This window comes from Phalaenopsis equestris, unplaced genomic scaffold (genome assembly GCF_001263595.1).
Source record: "Phalaenopsis equestris unplaced genomic scaffold, ASM126359v1 Scaffold000425, whole genome shotgun sequence".
Taxonomy (NCBI): Eukaryota; Viridiplantae; Streptophyta; class Magnoliopsida; order Asparagales; family Orchidaceae; genus Phalaenopsis; species Phalaenopsis equestris.
The window spans coordinates 98278-113880 of record NW_018164866.1 but is presented as its reverse complement, the minus strand read 5'-3'; the positions used below and the strand labels follow the sequence as shown (position 1 = coordinate 113880).

Below are 15603 nucleotides of genomic sequence, written 5' to 3'. Positions count from 1 at the left end.
GGGGGGGGGGGGGGGGGGTAACCCGTGAGAATTTAAACAAATATTTTCCTATTTAAAATTTTTGTTAGAAAATGGGTGGCTGAAAGGGGTAATGAATGTTTATAGAAATTATGGTCAACTCAAGGTAAAATAATTTTATTCGAGATTGTTTACTTTTAAGTCGAGTTGAATTTTATTTCATTTGTGATTCTTTCAATTATTTTTGATGATTCTATTTGTTAGTGAAATTATAAGGAATTGAAAATTTGAATTTCATCGTTTGATCATTTGGTCTTGCCTTTGAAATCCATGCCCCGGTCTAGGTTGTGACATGATCAATCTTAATTTTCAAGTGGGTTGATTGATTCTCTTAGCTCAATAAGCTAGATGGCCAAGCTCGGGGTTCAGGGATGTACCTTCAACAAGATAGGGTGGCTCCTTAGCTAAATTGATTTTAAGATTATTTATCTAGAAAATTCAATGGAATGAGTCATTGATAAAGTTTAAATTTAAGTTCAAATGAATTAAAAATGGTTTATCTTTCAAACAAGGGGATCAATAAATCATTCATTTATGAACTATCTTCAAAGGGGATCCAAAAGAAAGTGCCTAAGGGTGAAAGATCCACAACTTTCAATTTATACTGCCATAGCGCCACCTCCTATTCCACAACATTCCTCTCAAGATATTGAGGGATCTGAGGAAGAAGTAGCTTATATGACATATGAAAACGGCCCCATCTGGGACCAAGAAGATAATGAGGATGATACAATTTGGGATAAATCCCCCGATGAAGAAAATGGTGATGCTGATGACTCTTTCTCATTATTTTTATATGTGAATAATCTTAATAATAATGAATTCCATTCATTCGCGGAAGTTGGTGGGAATGATACTCCTGAAAATTCTCAAAATCCTCCATCACTTGAATACCCACTAATAAAACCTCCTCAAATTTCTGAAACTCCACCATTCTATTCTCTTCCTAAACTTGAATCAGAATCCTGTTATCCTAACATTGAAGATCAGCTCGCTGAGCTTGATTACCCTCATCTAAAAAGCTAGTCTCTAAGGCAGATATTGTATATGCATCTGTCTCATCCTATTTCCCACCTAATGAACCCTTGTAATGTACCCACTTGCCATCTCAGGTTCGCAGGTAGACCCTTCCCCTTCAGCATCTAATCATTTGTAGAATTTGAGGTCTTATGCTTCAGACTTCAGAAGATTGTATTAGCAAAACATGTGGACATTACCATCCACACAAAATGCTCAAAGAGTTGTACTTGTATTCTCCGATGACTTCTCCCTATACGACGATGTTATATCAAAGTGGGAGTCCATCATTTTGAATCTTGTGAATGACAAAAAGTTCGCTGACAATAAATCAAAAGTACTCTTTATTGAAAATTTGCTGGGAGAAGTTGAAAAGAAAATATGGATCCAATGACGTATGACCTTCGAGGATGAATATGAAGCAATTATAAGCATAGCTGATGATCCTCAGATTGTATTATCAGCCATACGAAAAGTTATTTTGCTTGAATATCCCCATCAGAGTTCTACTGATGAGCAGAATCGGGCCTATTTGGATCTTGAAAGGTCAACATGTTTTGAAATCAAGAACATGTTTGATTACATAAATGACTACAAGGTTCTGGCGGCTAAATCAAGGCGTATGTATATTAGCCCTGAACTCTCTGATAAATTCTTTTGGAAGATGCCTTCTATTATTGGCAATAAAATCGAGGAAGCATTCAAGAAAAAAGTACCCAGGCAGCACTGTTGGGGTAATGCCGTATATCAGATTTACATACCAATATCTTGCTGAACTATGTTAAAGAGCCGCAGTTCAAAGAACGATCAATGATATCTCATTATGTAAGAAAATCCCAGTACCTGAATTTTACAATCAGCACAAAAAAGGTATGGTCTGCGTAAATCTAAAAATTACAAGGACAAACCACACGATTCTCATGTTCGTCTGGTTAAAAATAAGAACAAGCCTAAGTCATCCAAATGCCGCTGCTACATTTGCGGTGATGAAGGCCATTTTGCCCGAGAATGCAAAAGCAAGAAATGAAATATGACCAGAGTAGCCATATTGAATAATCTGGAATTGCCCGATGATTATGATGTTCTATCTGTGGATCTAAAAGAAGAATCATCTAACACAATCTGTTCAATTTCGGAGGGAGAAGGAGCCAATATTCTCTCACATATTCACAACGCGCTAGAAAATTACCCTATTGAAGAATACAGGTTTATGATGAAGGAAGACTTTGGCTGACGATGTTCAATTAAACTAAAGGATGAACAAGAAACATGTTTTGATCAATGGGAACATAATAAGCCAATCAAAGGTTAGTATTCTCGATACTGCTACATTATTACAAATGCAAACATAAGAATACATTGTACAATTTGCAAGCTAACGACATGTCCGCCATGTGCAAAATTCTATCTGACGATCATAATACAAAAATAATTGTCTTTATTACAATTTCAATCAAAAGACAATTTAATCCATGAGCTTGTGAAGTATACTGAATATCTGCTTGAAGAAAACATAAGACTTAAAGAAAGACTTCAGCAGTCAGCAGGAGTTGGAGCAGTAACTTGCTGAAGATATGCAGGAGCTAACCCTGCATGACAAAGGAAAAATAATCGTTACAATTGAAGAAGATGATGAAAATCCAGAACAACTCATTGAAGAAGAAAACAAAATAAAAATGTTCAGTGAAGCGCTTAAAGAACAAGTTCATAAGCCCCCGAAGAAGATTATTAATAATCTCTTCAATTTAATCATTACCTTTGAAGTTCCAGGAGTATAAAGGTTCAAATTAAAGGCAATCCTGGACACAGGCAATCCTGGACTTAGGTGCGACTTCATGCTGTGCCAGCATTGATGCTGTTCCCAAAGAAGTTCTGGAAGACCTTAATTACCAAGTATCCTTCAGCAGAGTGAATTTAACCACGAATTCCTGCAAAAAGATGAAGGATGGTAAGATGTATATATCGGAACATAGCTTTAGAATACCACTTATTTATTGCATGAAAATTGAAATGATGGTATTCAAATACTATTGGGCTGTAATTTCATCAGAAGCATGCATAGTGGCATGAAAATTGAAGGAAATACAGTCACATTTTATAAAGAAATCACGCATGTGCAAACAACGATTGATGTGGAAGTTGCAGCTAAACAAATCCCGGAGCTAGAGATGGATTATGACTTCTACACAGAATTACAACCTGAATTCTTTTACACTAACATTCTCACTGATGAAAATTTGTTTGTAAGAAAATTCAGATCAATATGCCAAAGGTTGCAAAACAATGGTTACATTGGAGAAAATCCACAAAAGCATTGGGCCAAAAACAAGGTAACATGCAAAATTGAAATTATTAATCCATACCTTACAATACAGGATAAACCATTGAAGCATGTTACACCTGCAATGCAAGACCAATTTAAAAGGCACATTTACAGTCTGCTAGAATTGAAGGTGATTCGACCAAGCAAAAACAGACATAGGACAATGATTATTATCGTCAACTCTGGTACGTCCATTGACCTAAAACCGGCAAGGAAATACGAGGAAAAGAATGCCTCATATTTAATTATAGGTCTTTAAATGATAACACACATAAGGACCAATACTCACTGCCCGGTATCAACACTTTACTTAAATAAGCAGTAGTCAGGTCTATTCAAAATTTGACCTGAAAAGCGGATTCCATCAGGTTACTATGCATCCTGACTCCATAAAATAGACTGCTTTCACTGCACCTACGAGATTATATGAATGGTTAGTTATGTCATTCGGGTTGAAGAATGCACCCGCAATTTTTTAGGGGAAAATGAATTTATGTTTTGAAAATTGTACTGATTTCTTGGCTGTGTATATAAACAATATTATAATTTTCGGCAGAAATGAATCTGATCATCAAGAGCACTTGGAAAAGTTCCTTTCAATAGTTGAAGCTGAATGACTGGCGCTATCCCCAACCAAGATGAAGATAGCTGTACCAGAGATAGAATTCCTTAGAGCTGTGATTGGAAAACGGAAGATTAAGCTTCAACCACATATTATAAGGAAAATCACAGATTTTCCAAATGAAAGACTAAAAGAGAAACAAGGTATGAGGTCATGGTTAGAAATTTTAAATTATGAGAGTATTGGCTTATTCAACATATTAATATTCAGCAGGCTATATTTAGGAAACCAGCTGCTCTGGCCATATTTCCTTTCTTGCTTTTGCATTGCAATAAAACCGGCCATAAGATTCAGGTTTAGGAAGAGAATGGAATGGTGGAGTTTTAGGAATTTGAGGAGGTTTTATTAGTGGGTATTCAAGTGATGGAGGATTTTGAGAATTTTTAGGAGTATCATTCCCACCAACTTCTGCGAATGAATGAAATTCATTATTATTATTCACATATAAAAATAATGAGAAAGGGTCATCAGCATCACCATTTTCTTCATCGGGGGATTGATCCCAAATTGTATCATCCTCATTATCTTCTTGGTCCCAGATGGGGCCGTCTTCATATGCCATATAAGCTGCTTCTTCTTCAGATCCCTCAATATCTTGAGAGGAATGTTGTGAAATAGGAGGTGGCGCTATGGCAGTATAATCAGAGAAAGAGAGACGAATTGTACCGTCTATTCTTTGATGCGTACGTATTTGATGAGGTACTTGAACACCGACATGATCAGAGGGCTTCAAGTTCCAATCTAGCCCTTGTAATTGTTGAACATAATGTTTGTGTCCTGGAATTGCAATAATTCCATGAGTAGCTAGTTAATCCGCAACACCGTGTACATTGTAACTTAACCAACATGCTTGTATTAGTCAACTGAGCTACAAGAGCTCGTGTAATTAGGATCTGTTGGTGTTCAAGTACCTCATCAAATACGTACGCATCAAAGAATAGATGGTACCATTCGTCTCTCTTTCTCTGATTATACTGCCATAGGGTCACCTCCTATTCCACAACATTCCTCTCAAGATATTGAGGGATCTGAGGATGAAGCAACTTATATGGCATATGAAGACGACCATATCTGGGACCAAGAAGATAATGAGGGTGATACAATTTGTGATAAATCCCCCAATGAAGAAAATGGTGATGCAGATGACCCTTTTTCATTATTTTTAGAGTAAGCTGAGTAGAATCTTTGATATATTGATTTGCCGAGCTCTTTTATGCTATTTAGCTACTTTTTATATATCTAGATTGATGATTCTTGTCATATGATCTTAGTTTTTTGATATTAATTTTATGAATTTGTTTTCATTCATGTATTTTATTTTTGTGAGCTTTTGGGTAAGAAGCTACTAACTAGCAGATCAGTTAGTAAAACTGAGTGACACGACGAGATCCCCGAGAATTGTAGGGGCACCGTGCAATCGTAAGGTTGAAAAGGATCTGTTAGCAAAGTTCAGGAACTTATCCTTAAGATTACAGAACTGAATACATCTGAGAATTAAATCAGTTAAGATTACACTGAAACACTGAGATCTGTGATTAAAAATTATAAAGTTAAGATATATAAGGATGGTAGTTTAAGGTATGGACAAGTCAAGCGAGACAATTTATCAACTTTCCGAAAAGCAAACTCAGAATACTACCTACTTCAATTTGATATTCCCAACTTGTGCTCAATCTTTATGAATGATTGGAAGCAATCATCTGCTTCTACTGATTATAAACTTGCTCTTTCTGCAACTGATTCTTTAGAACCTCTTGCCCTTGGTTTTGTTAATCCCTCTGACGCACGTCAAAGCGTGCCCTCTGCTTTAAGTGCGATTATTAAGCAGAATAATACTTTAATCCAACTTCTTCTAAAAGTCTCTGACAGACTTATTAATATAGAAGATAAGTTAAAGGAAATCCAAAAGAAAGTGCCTGAGGGTGAAAGATCTGTTGAAACCTCAATCTCTGCTCTTCAAAAATAACTTGAATCTCTTTCTTTTGGTGAGCCTACAAAACCTACTAAAACAACCCCTCCTAAAGGCCAATTATTTGTTTACCAGAATCCTAGAACCGTTTTTCTGAGAGAATAACAAAAATACCAATAAAATGGCCTCAACCTCCAGAAATTCATCCTTTCGTACCTCCACAACACTTCTTCCTAATCATTCAGTTTGAAATACAAACTCTGCCTCTACATCATCAACTTCCAATTCAAATGTCCAAATTCGTGACTACAATAGCCTATGAGATTCAACGAAGATTACCAAGACGTCGATCTTTTCAAAGAACTCTGGAGGGTCAGCTAGATCCAGAGCAACAATTACAAATATCCCAGAGGAGACGTGCAAATCTAGTCCCTGCAGAGACACTTTATGAGGATGGCTGGTCCACTACCAGACATCGAGTTTATCAGCATTATTTCGAGGAACGCATACTTGTTGTGGAGGGTATGCAAGTGTTTCGATATTCCGTTTCCGCCCTAAATGCTAAATTCTTTGTGATCCCAAGCCGACGATCTCCCGTTTCCGCCCATTTTTTGTATCCAAGCTATGTTGGGCTAAAATTCTAGAAGTATTCTGAGTAAGCTGAGTAGGATCTTTGATATATGTTTAATGATTTTCAATTCAATATTCAAAATTTCTAGCTCGATTTGTTAATTTGAGCCAGCCCATGGTTGACCATCATTACAATCAGTTTATTTTTTTTTTAATTATTTATTTATTTATTTTTTTAAAGGAACTATAGAAATGCAAGGGTTAATTAGCAATTAGCATTGTGTCAGTGGTTCCGAACTCTGAAACTTCTGATTGGAATTCGTCTAGTTAAGTTGAAAGTATGCAGTAATGTGGTAAACCTGATGGTCATTCAAAATATTAGAGAACTCTTTTAGTTCATGTAGGAGGCATCTTTTTAGGCATATGTTTACACTTAAAATGAGGAAACCAAATGAGGAAACAAAAATGAAAAAACTAAGACTCAATACAGCTGAATTGCAGTCACATTTTACACATACAGTTCAAATTTTCGTAACTTTATCTATAATATTAGACTTTGTTAATGTTTTTAAAAACTGGGCATCTGTTTTAATGGAGCTATTATTATTTTGCTACTCTAATCACAAAGCTGCCAAAATCTGTAATCTCTTTGTTGATCTGAGCTCTTCAGAACTTTTTATACTATGTTTTAAACATCCTGGAAACTTTTTTTAACCTGCAGTGCAGATTCCGTTAGTTTCATTAAATGATGATGGAAAAGTGATTACTGTGTCTGAAGAACTGAAAATCAAAGCAGTAGAGCCGATTAATAAAGAAAATAGAAAGCTCACTATTGCAATTGTACCGTTCTCACTAACATGCATAGTCCATGGTAAGTATATTTTGGCGGACCCCACTTCAGAAGAAGAATCTGTAATGGACACCCACGTTACAGTGGTGTTAGATTCAAAAGAGAGATTGGTGTCATTATACAAAGCTGGTGGAGCAATCCTTTTGCATGCTTCTGTTGTGAAGGTTTGTTGTCATGTATTTTCCAAGTTTATTGATTTTTAAGTTTTATGCATAGCACTTGAAATTTTGTTTTTTACAAAACTAGCACCCAGGTCATTTTTTTAACTATCCGATTAAACCATTGGGAATTTGATAAAACTAAAAAATATGGGTTGGTGTTTTATTTTGGATTTTGATATTTGAGTGAGAATTTGGAAATGGAAGAAAGAGGGCGCTAATTTTTTAAATAACAAAGTTTTGGGTGCTATGTATGTAATTACCTAAATGAATCATAGAATTTGTTTTAAATGTTTTTACTTAAAAGGCTTAACTCCACAGCGAGAAGTTCAAGAATTATTTGAGGGTCACTGTATGTTAAATTTAAGTTTGTTCATCTTTGTGAAAGTACAATTGGCTGTTTCATTAATATAATTGCATATAATTCACTTGAAGGCTCATTTGACAATGTTTTCTCCAGCAGAAAAAAAGGCATAATTCAATCTTAATGATAAATAGCGGGTCAAGGAAGATATTTAAATGAAGAAGTAGAATCTTGTAATAATAAATTGAAGAAAGAGATTTTATTTTTTTGCTAGAAAGTTATATATTATCTGTAGAATATATGAACTATCGAACTTAGTTTACATGGTTTCATTAGCAATATTTTTTGTTTACTGCTACTTTTAGAGTAAAAATGGTGTCGAAGGATTAGGGAAAAAAATAGAGATAGGCTTAAAATTTCATGGATAGAAGTTTTCAAAATGAGTTGTAAAACTTAAATTTAATACCTTAGATAACACTCAACATGAATGATTGATAAAAGGAGGATTCATAATGCAGATTCCAAATAAGTGCGATAGGATTAATGACGGTGAGTGACAACTCCTAGAGTGTTTCAAAAATCTTAATTGATATCCCATCTTATATAACAATTATAAAGTTGATTAAGATAATGAATACATAACGTAGGAAAAAATCAGTCAAACAGGGCTCATCGATAGTTCCTCAGAGGCATCAAATGGTAAAATCACTTCCACATTTTTGTCGGATGAGAAAAAATATGTCGTCTTTCTCCAAAGAAAATCTAATAATAGCACAATGATGTAGACTTCAACTAAAATTTAACTAAGCAATTGCAAATTAGACAAATTTGTGAATGATATCCATGTTAGGACAAGCCAAGCAGAACTTTTCGACAATTGTGAAAGTTAATTGTTGAGCAAGTTCGGATATGTTTGCCCAATGAAGCAAAGGTTTGTCATGAAAGGAGGATATAGGCTTGTGAGCATGAGAATCTTTAGCTTGAAGGAGTAGAGAGGATTGTATGGATATGGCTCTCAACAAACCACCCACCTCATTAGCAAATGAGCGAGAGCTATAAACAAAAGGTTAATGAACCTTGAAAATGGTTAAGAGTATGTAGAGTAGGGGTGACAGGTGAATTAGAGAGGACCACCTAAACTTTAGGAGCCAATGGCAAAGGAATTTCAAAGATGATTGGAACAATCAAAGTTGGGGGCAACAAAAGTGGAATAATTGAAACTTAAGTAACCTCCACGGAGGGAGACCTTTGATTAAAAATTGAGAGCAAGCAAGCAACCCATAATAAATGGAGAGCAATGTCTTTAAGAGCTCATTTCGTGAGCAAAGCGAAGTTGCGTGATACCCATTTCATTTGTTGAGGCGCGCTTTGATGAATCAAAGTAATATGCAGGTTTTTTTAAAAAAATTTAAGTTTTAAATTATTGCAACAAACTATTAAAAAGTGTTTAAAATTTTAATTTGTAGGTTTAACCTCAATATTTGCCTTTAGGTTATATATTGTACCATATTTTTTTCTATTTTATATCAACTATAAGTCATACTTTATATTTTATAATTGTTAATGAATTTATTCATTAATAATTATGTATAACCTTTTAATGCTTTGGGTGATGAACGCACCATTTTGTTATCGTTTTGCTCTTTGAAGCAAAAATAATGCCTTGTGCATTGCATTGGATTTTGTGCTTTGATGACACTAGTGGGAAGACGAATGGAACATATTTAGATACGAGAAAAAAATATCATTCATTAAGGCGAGCAAAGGCTGAAGAAGAAAATGAGTCGGTTCGTTGTCACCCGAATAGGGTTAATGATAGCCATAAGTGGCACGCACAACCATATGAAAGTGCGAGAGATGTGTCCTCGCTTGCAAGCACATAAGGACTATATAACATGTATAGCTAAATAATGCACGAGAGTTTGCATGAGAGTGCATGTTGGATTCGGATGGGAGCATGACGCGGGACCGTTAATGGTGCAAGAAAATTACTGCTGGGATCTCGTGATCCTGTTTCTGCAGGATTCGTGGGTTCCGCGGGATCGTAGACAACCCTGTAATTGCGGGTTCTGAACAGGGCTTTAACTTTCAATTATTCACATTTTTTTCTTTTCTCATTTCTTTTCTATTTTTTTAATTTCTAATTATGTAATTTTCTATGGGGGAACTATTTAACTTATTATTTCTTTCTTTTCTGGACTTTTTGGCTTTGTTTGTGTTATTTGGAGAATGTATTTCTAATCTCTATCATAATGAGTGTTATATTCTTATCCGAAGTGGTGCGTCTTTAGCTTTTGCAGGAATATATGGTGAACTTCCTTAGCCATAATACCTCATCGTTTCATCGTCTGCCTCACCGTTTCTGCCGCGATAGCTGCCAAACGTCGTGTATCCCCCTTCTAATATTTCCCATCACTCATATTTTCATTCCCTTGCTATTCGTCCACCACCACCTCCCCATCAATCCCATTTCCCAGACACCTGTGAGCCCTGGAACAGTTCCATTGGTATTAGAGCCTGACAAGCCCTAAATTGTTTAGGGTTTTTTTTCTTGTCCGAATCCACATTTTAAAAGAAATTATCACTTTACCAAAATCATTCCTATCATAATTTCTAGCTCTAACTCTAAATTTTCAAAATCCAACATTTCTATATTTACCATAAATCTACCTTGACACCTATCACCAAAATCTAAGCCCCGAACAACCTTTGATTTGCAGTCTTACATTCGTTGAAAATCTGATTGGGAGAAAAAGTCGCTTTACTGCAAGGTGGAATCTTTAGCATGGTGTTCAACAACTTATTATGAAGGATATGCAGCTCGAATCTTCTAATTGCAATAAAGAATTGCCACCTTTGAGAGGAGAAAATCCGATGTGTCACTAATAACCACAACAGTGGCTTATACCATGAAGAGAGTGAATCCCTTCCACCAAGAAGCTTCAAGCGATGAACAAAAAATGTTGTGTTAATTGGACATTGAGTATCAACATAGAAGCTAGGTTGTTGGCTTGAAGATTAAATTTAGTAGATTTTGACTGCCACATGTATCCGAACGAGTTTATCAAGTGGATTCAAATAGTGAAACAAATTGTTAAGTAAAAAGACATTCCCCAGGACAAGAAAGTTAAATTGGTAACCATCAAACTTAATAACAATGCGTCTTTATGATGAAAGAGTTTGAAACATATTCGAGAGTGAGAAGAGTAAAATCACTACATGATCTATAGATTATTAGAGGGATGCAACATAAATATCTTTTCCCATATTATCAAAAGGATATGTTCATAGAATTATATCACTTGTGTTAGAGAGATTCTTCTGTGGAGGAGTGCACAATTGAATTTGATCAACTCACGTTGAAATATAAGTTAGTGGAACCAGAGGAGCACATACTAGCAAGGTATCTTGGAGGGCTAAGGTTATTTTTTAGTAATGTGGTGTAGCAACAACCGTATTGGTCCTCATTAGATGTACAAACCGTAGCTTTAAAGGTGGAGAAACCAGGTGATCGTTATACTTTACAGATAGAGTTCAACCCAAGATATGCAACAAGAGCACACCCATTGGAGCATCCAAGCTGACCCCGTTCGAAGAGAAATCAATCCAGAGAGGAGAAAATGTGGAGCTCACCAACACTCCCAAATTCATTCTAGTCAAGAAGTGCTTTAAGTGCCATGATTTTGGGGCACATTGCATCAGATTGCCCAAGCAAAAAGATGATTTCATTCAGTGAGCAGGGAATAGTTGAAGAAATGGATAGTGACTTATGGGAGAATGAAGATGCAGAGTAATATTAACTTCCAGCCAATGATAGTGAGATGCTAGTGATTCGAGTTGACTTAGTAGAGAGATTCCAACAGAACTAACATTAGTTGTTCTAGATGAGAGTGAGCCCGAGGAACTGATACTAGAAAAGGGGTAGCTTCTGTTGAGAGAGTTGTTGGATGTCCTAACTGACAGTCTGTCTTCTGGGTGACCATTATCGAATGAGATTCAACATGTCATAAATCCCATTTAAGGATTTTTATCTACCAAACCAATTTGCCCTTGGAATGCAACTAGCCGAGTATGAAGAATTGCAAAAATATATTACACTCTGGATGGTTAGAGGCTTGTTTCGTGAGAATGCTAGCCAGATGCAGCTCTAACTCTTATTGTGCCAAAAAATGATGACTATTTATTTTATCTAAATAGACTTTAAAATGACGTGTTTTAAAGCTGTCTAGAATGGACACAAGGATAAATTTTATAGTGGATTTGCCTCAGACACAATAAGATAATGATTTTGTTATGGTTGTGGCCGATCATTTCTCGTAAATAGCATACTTTGTTCCCTGCCACAAGATTTGTTCTCTGACACAAGATAAAGGGCACGTCACACATTGTAGGCTTCTGCTTCGAGGAAGTAGTTCTTCTTTATTGTCTACCCATGAGCTTTAGTTCTAATATAAATGACATGTTTTTGAGCTATTTCTAGAAAACTTTTTTGGAGTTAAATAAAAAAGTAATTTAAATTCCGGTTTAGTTCAACACTATTGTCCTAAACAGATGACCAACTAGGAATGATGAATCATAATTTTGAAAATCTGATTAGATATTTTATGAAAAAGAATCCGAATTTAAGTCCTAGAGAAGAAGAAGCCTCTCCTAGTCGGGAGAATGACACGGGAGCTTTACTCCCGCAATCTCGCAAACCTGTTTTCATTGGATTTCGTGGTCTGCAGTTCCAAAAAGGGCTGCCGACTTTTAATTATTCGTATATTTTTTTTTCTTTTTTGATTTCTTTCTTATTTTCATATTCTAATTAGATTATTTTCTATGGGGAACTATTTATATCTTATTATTATTAATTTTTTTTTTCAGATTTTTGTTCTGTATATGTTATTTGGAGATTGCCTCTTTGATTTCTACCCCAAGGAGTGCTGTATTTTTTTTCTTATATAAGTGGTTTGTCTGTAGCTTGTGGAGGAACATGTGGTGAACCTCCTTGACCTCTGCACTGTGCCGTTTCGTCATCTGCCTTGCTGTTTTCAACTGGGACAGCCGTCAAACGTCGTTTATCCCTCTCCAAATATCACTGAATGCCCATTTTTTTATTTCCTTACTATTCCTCCACTACCTGCCTTTCAAACCCGCTTCCCTAACACCTTCTAGGAGCCCAAGAATGACTTCAGATAATGCTTTAGATCACATCTAGAGAACATGTATGAATACATGCACGGAGAATTATGCGAAGTAACTTGATGTACGAACACTAAGGGTTTGCATGGTTAAGAATTCCTTTAATTAGATAATTATTTTAAATCACTTTTTAATGTCATATTAGGTTGTCCCATTTGTGGCCCTTTGAAGCACCATGAACTCTCTTCGACCACTCTCAATAGGGTGCTACGCCATCCTTGGTTGTTTTTGAGGGAAGGCGGTCTTGGTCAAACTCACTTTTGCTACTTTTGATGGGACTTCAAGGCATCTGACTTGCGATTTTGTTTTTAGGAGGTTCAATTGTGGAGGAATAAATGAGCTGAACTGGTGCAATGTCTGTGTTTATAACTTGGCAGCCATAACCATCTTGTTTATCTTGTTTCTTCTTAGTATTAAAGGTGTATAGATAAGGCCTTTCCTTGGAATTAGGATATTGTCTCGACGATCATAGCTTTGCTCGGAATCAGTTAAGAAGTACTTAGGGTGATGTTGCCTGGGCTAGCGCCTTAGTGATGACTTCTTCGTGTTGATTTAATTATGAAGTTCACTTAGGGCTTTGGTCCTGGCTAATTTCTTAACGACCAAAACCTTGCTTGAGACTTTGAAAAGAATCTCATTTTGGAATTTTTTGAAGACGGGCCTATATGAGAAAATGGTTTTGGTCAAACCCACTGTAACTTGGAGCTGAAAGTCTTTGGTATGGGCTTTAGAGTTCATTCATGAATTATGTAGTTTTTTAGGCTATACCAAGATTTCATCAAATTTAAGGTGTGTTAGAGTTTTTGACAACACTTTCAAGGCTATAAATGTGCAAACTTCAGTTGGGGATGTGCCATCGAGTGAAGGATAGAATAGGATAAGGTTGGGAGTCTTGTTATGTATCTCTTAGAAGTCACACACATGATGGGCTAGATTCACATCATCATTGCTAATGTCTTGGAAAATAAGGAGCATGGGTGAATGCTATTTCATTAGCTTATTCCATTAGTAAGTCCATTATGCACTTGATTGAAACAATCATGGTTTTAAATTGGACCGGAACGGCCGGTTTAACTGTGAATCGGTCATTCAACCGGTTAAGTCCAAGCTTAAAACCATTGCTGCATATAATCATGATTGAACCGGTCAGAATTGAGGTTGAACCGATGAATCAGTGAGTCGGTTCAATTTTTAAAGAACTGATCAATTCAAATATTGCCCAATTTTAATAATTTGATTTTGATCAGATGGTCATAAATAAGATATTTAAATTAAAAATTGAAAAATATCATGCCTTAAATTTTTTAATTTATAAAATTATTCAAAATATTCAAAAGTATTATTTTAAATTAAAATATTATTTATTAAATCATCTAAATAATATTAATATATTATTATTTAATTTATATTAAAATAATTTGAATATTTATTATAGCATTCAATTCATGCTCCAGTTCAACCCCAATTGAACCATCGAACTGTAAACATTTTCTTCTTTAGGTTTGATATTCAGACCGATTTTTACGAAAAAATATTGCATCCGGACAACGGATGCGACTCACTGGAGGAGCGGAAGAGAAAAAAAATCCCTCACCCGGTGTATTGCGTCCGTTGTCCGGATGCTGCTTGCGTCAGGACTTCGAAAGCAACATTTTCTCGATTTTCACAACCTTTGAAACAATCCACTATTTTTAACAAGCTGAATAATTGGTTAATTCGAACTATGTTATTGTTTTTTCTTTTGCACTGGGATGCATATTGATTGTTATAATTTATATTAGCCTTGGCTCACTTCAAGTTTTGATTGACGAGAGGATTGCCTGATAAGTTGGCGATCTTTCAAAATAAGGACATATTTTATATTGTAAATTAAGTTTGATGAACATTCTCGGAATGGAAGGCAAATAAAATGCGAATGAAATTCTATATTATTACTGTGACTTTTAGCTGAAATATTTACTTCTCTGCATGTTCAACAGAACAAAAGATTTTGTGCTTTACTGAAAATTTTGTAACGCTGGTTATCGTCATTGTTTGTTGCAGGATTGCATTGCGCTTGCAAGGCTCAGAGTGGAGGAGCTAAGTGAAATTTTGAGGGAATCACTCTCTGCAATGGAAGTTGACTAGATTTTTTCACTTTGTGCAAGTTAGTTACCCGTATTCATGAAATACCTTTGCTTGGTTTATGCCAATCGTGATTTCTGTCTATTTTTTTTGGGTCAAATTTTATACTGAAATCGCTTAGTTTAACCTGAGGGTAAGAAAAGAAAGTATCATGGTGGTTGTAGATGGGTAAAACGTTGGATAGTTTTTCCTTTCTTTTTTAGATTTTCATTTTTGAGATTAGAATAAAAGTTGTGGCTTGAAATGCAAATCTATAAATATAGGATTGAAAATAAGAAGGGATTTACATATATAGCACACAAAATATAGCAATTTACATATTTCCAACCCAAACTTTATTGTTTTACACATAAAGCATTGTCGGCACTTAAAAAAAAAGGGGGGGAAGAGAGTTTGAATGTTTGGGGGTCGCCCGTAAGAAGCTGTCGGTCGCCGGAATCGAAATCCCGTTGCCCGCTTCGGAAGGACTTTTTAATTTACATATATATATATATAATTTTAGAAAAATATGAAATCAAACTGAC

The 15603-nt window shown here is 35.5% G+C and overlaps 1 protein-coding gene across 1 annotated transcript in view; it reads left to right on the top strand.

Annotated features, from left to right (window-relative positions):
• LOC110027352 (exosome complex component RRP43) overlaps positions 1–15337 on the top strand; it is a 30469-nt gene extending 15132 nt beyond the window's left edge. Inside the window, exons 7-8 of the mRNA XM_020728738.1 lie at positions 7181–7473; positions 14999–15337. Of these exons, the coding sequence (XP_020584397.1) occupies positions 7181–7473; positions 14999–15082 (377 nt within the window). The 3' untranslated portion in view covers positions 15083–15337. The remainder of the gene's footprint in view (positions 1–7180; positions 7474–14998) is intronic.
• The last annotated feature ends 266 nt before the right edge of the window (positions 15338–15603 follow it).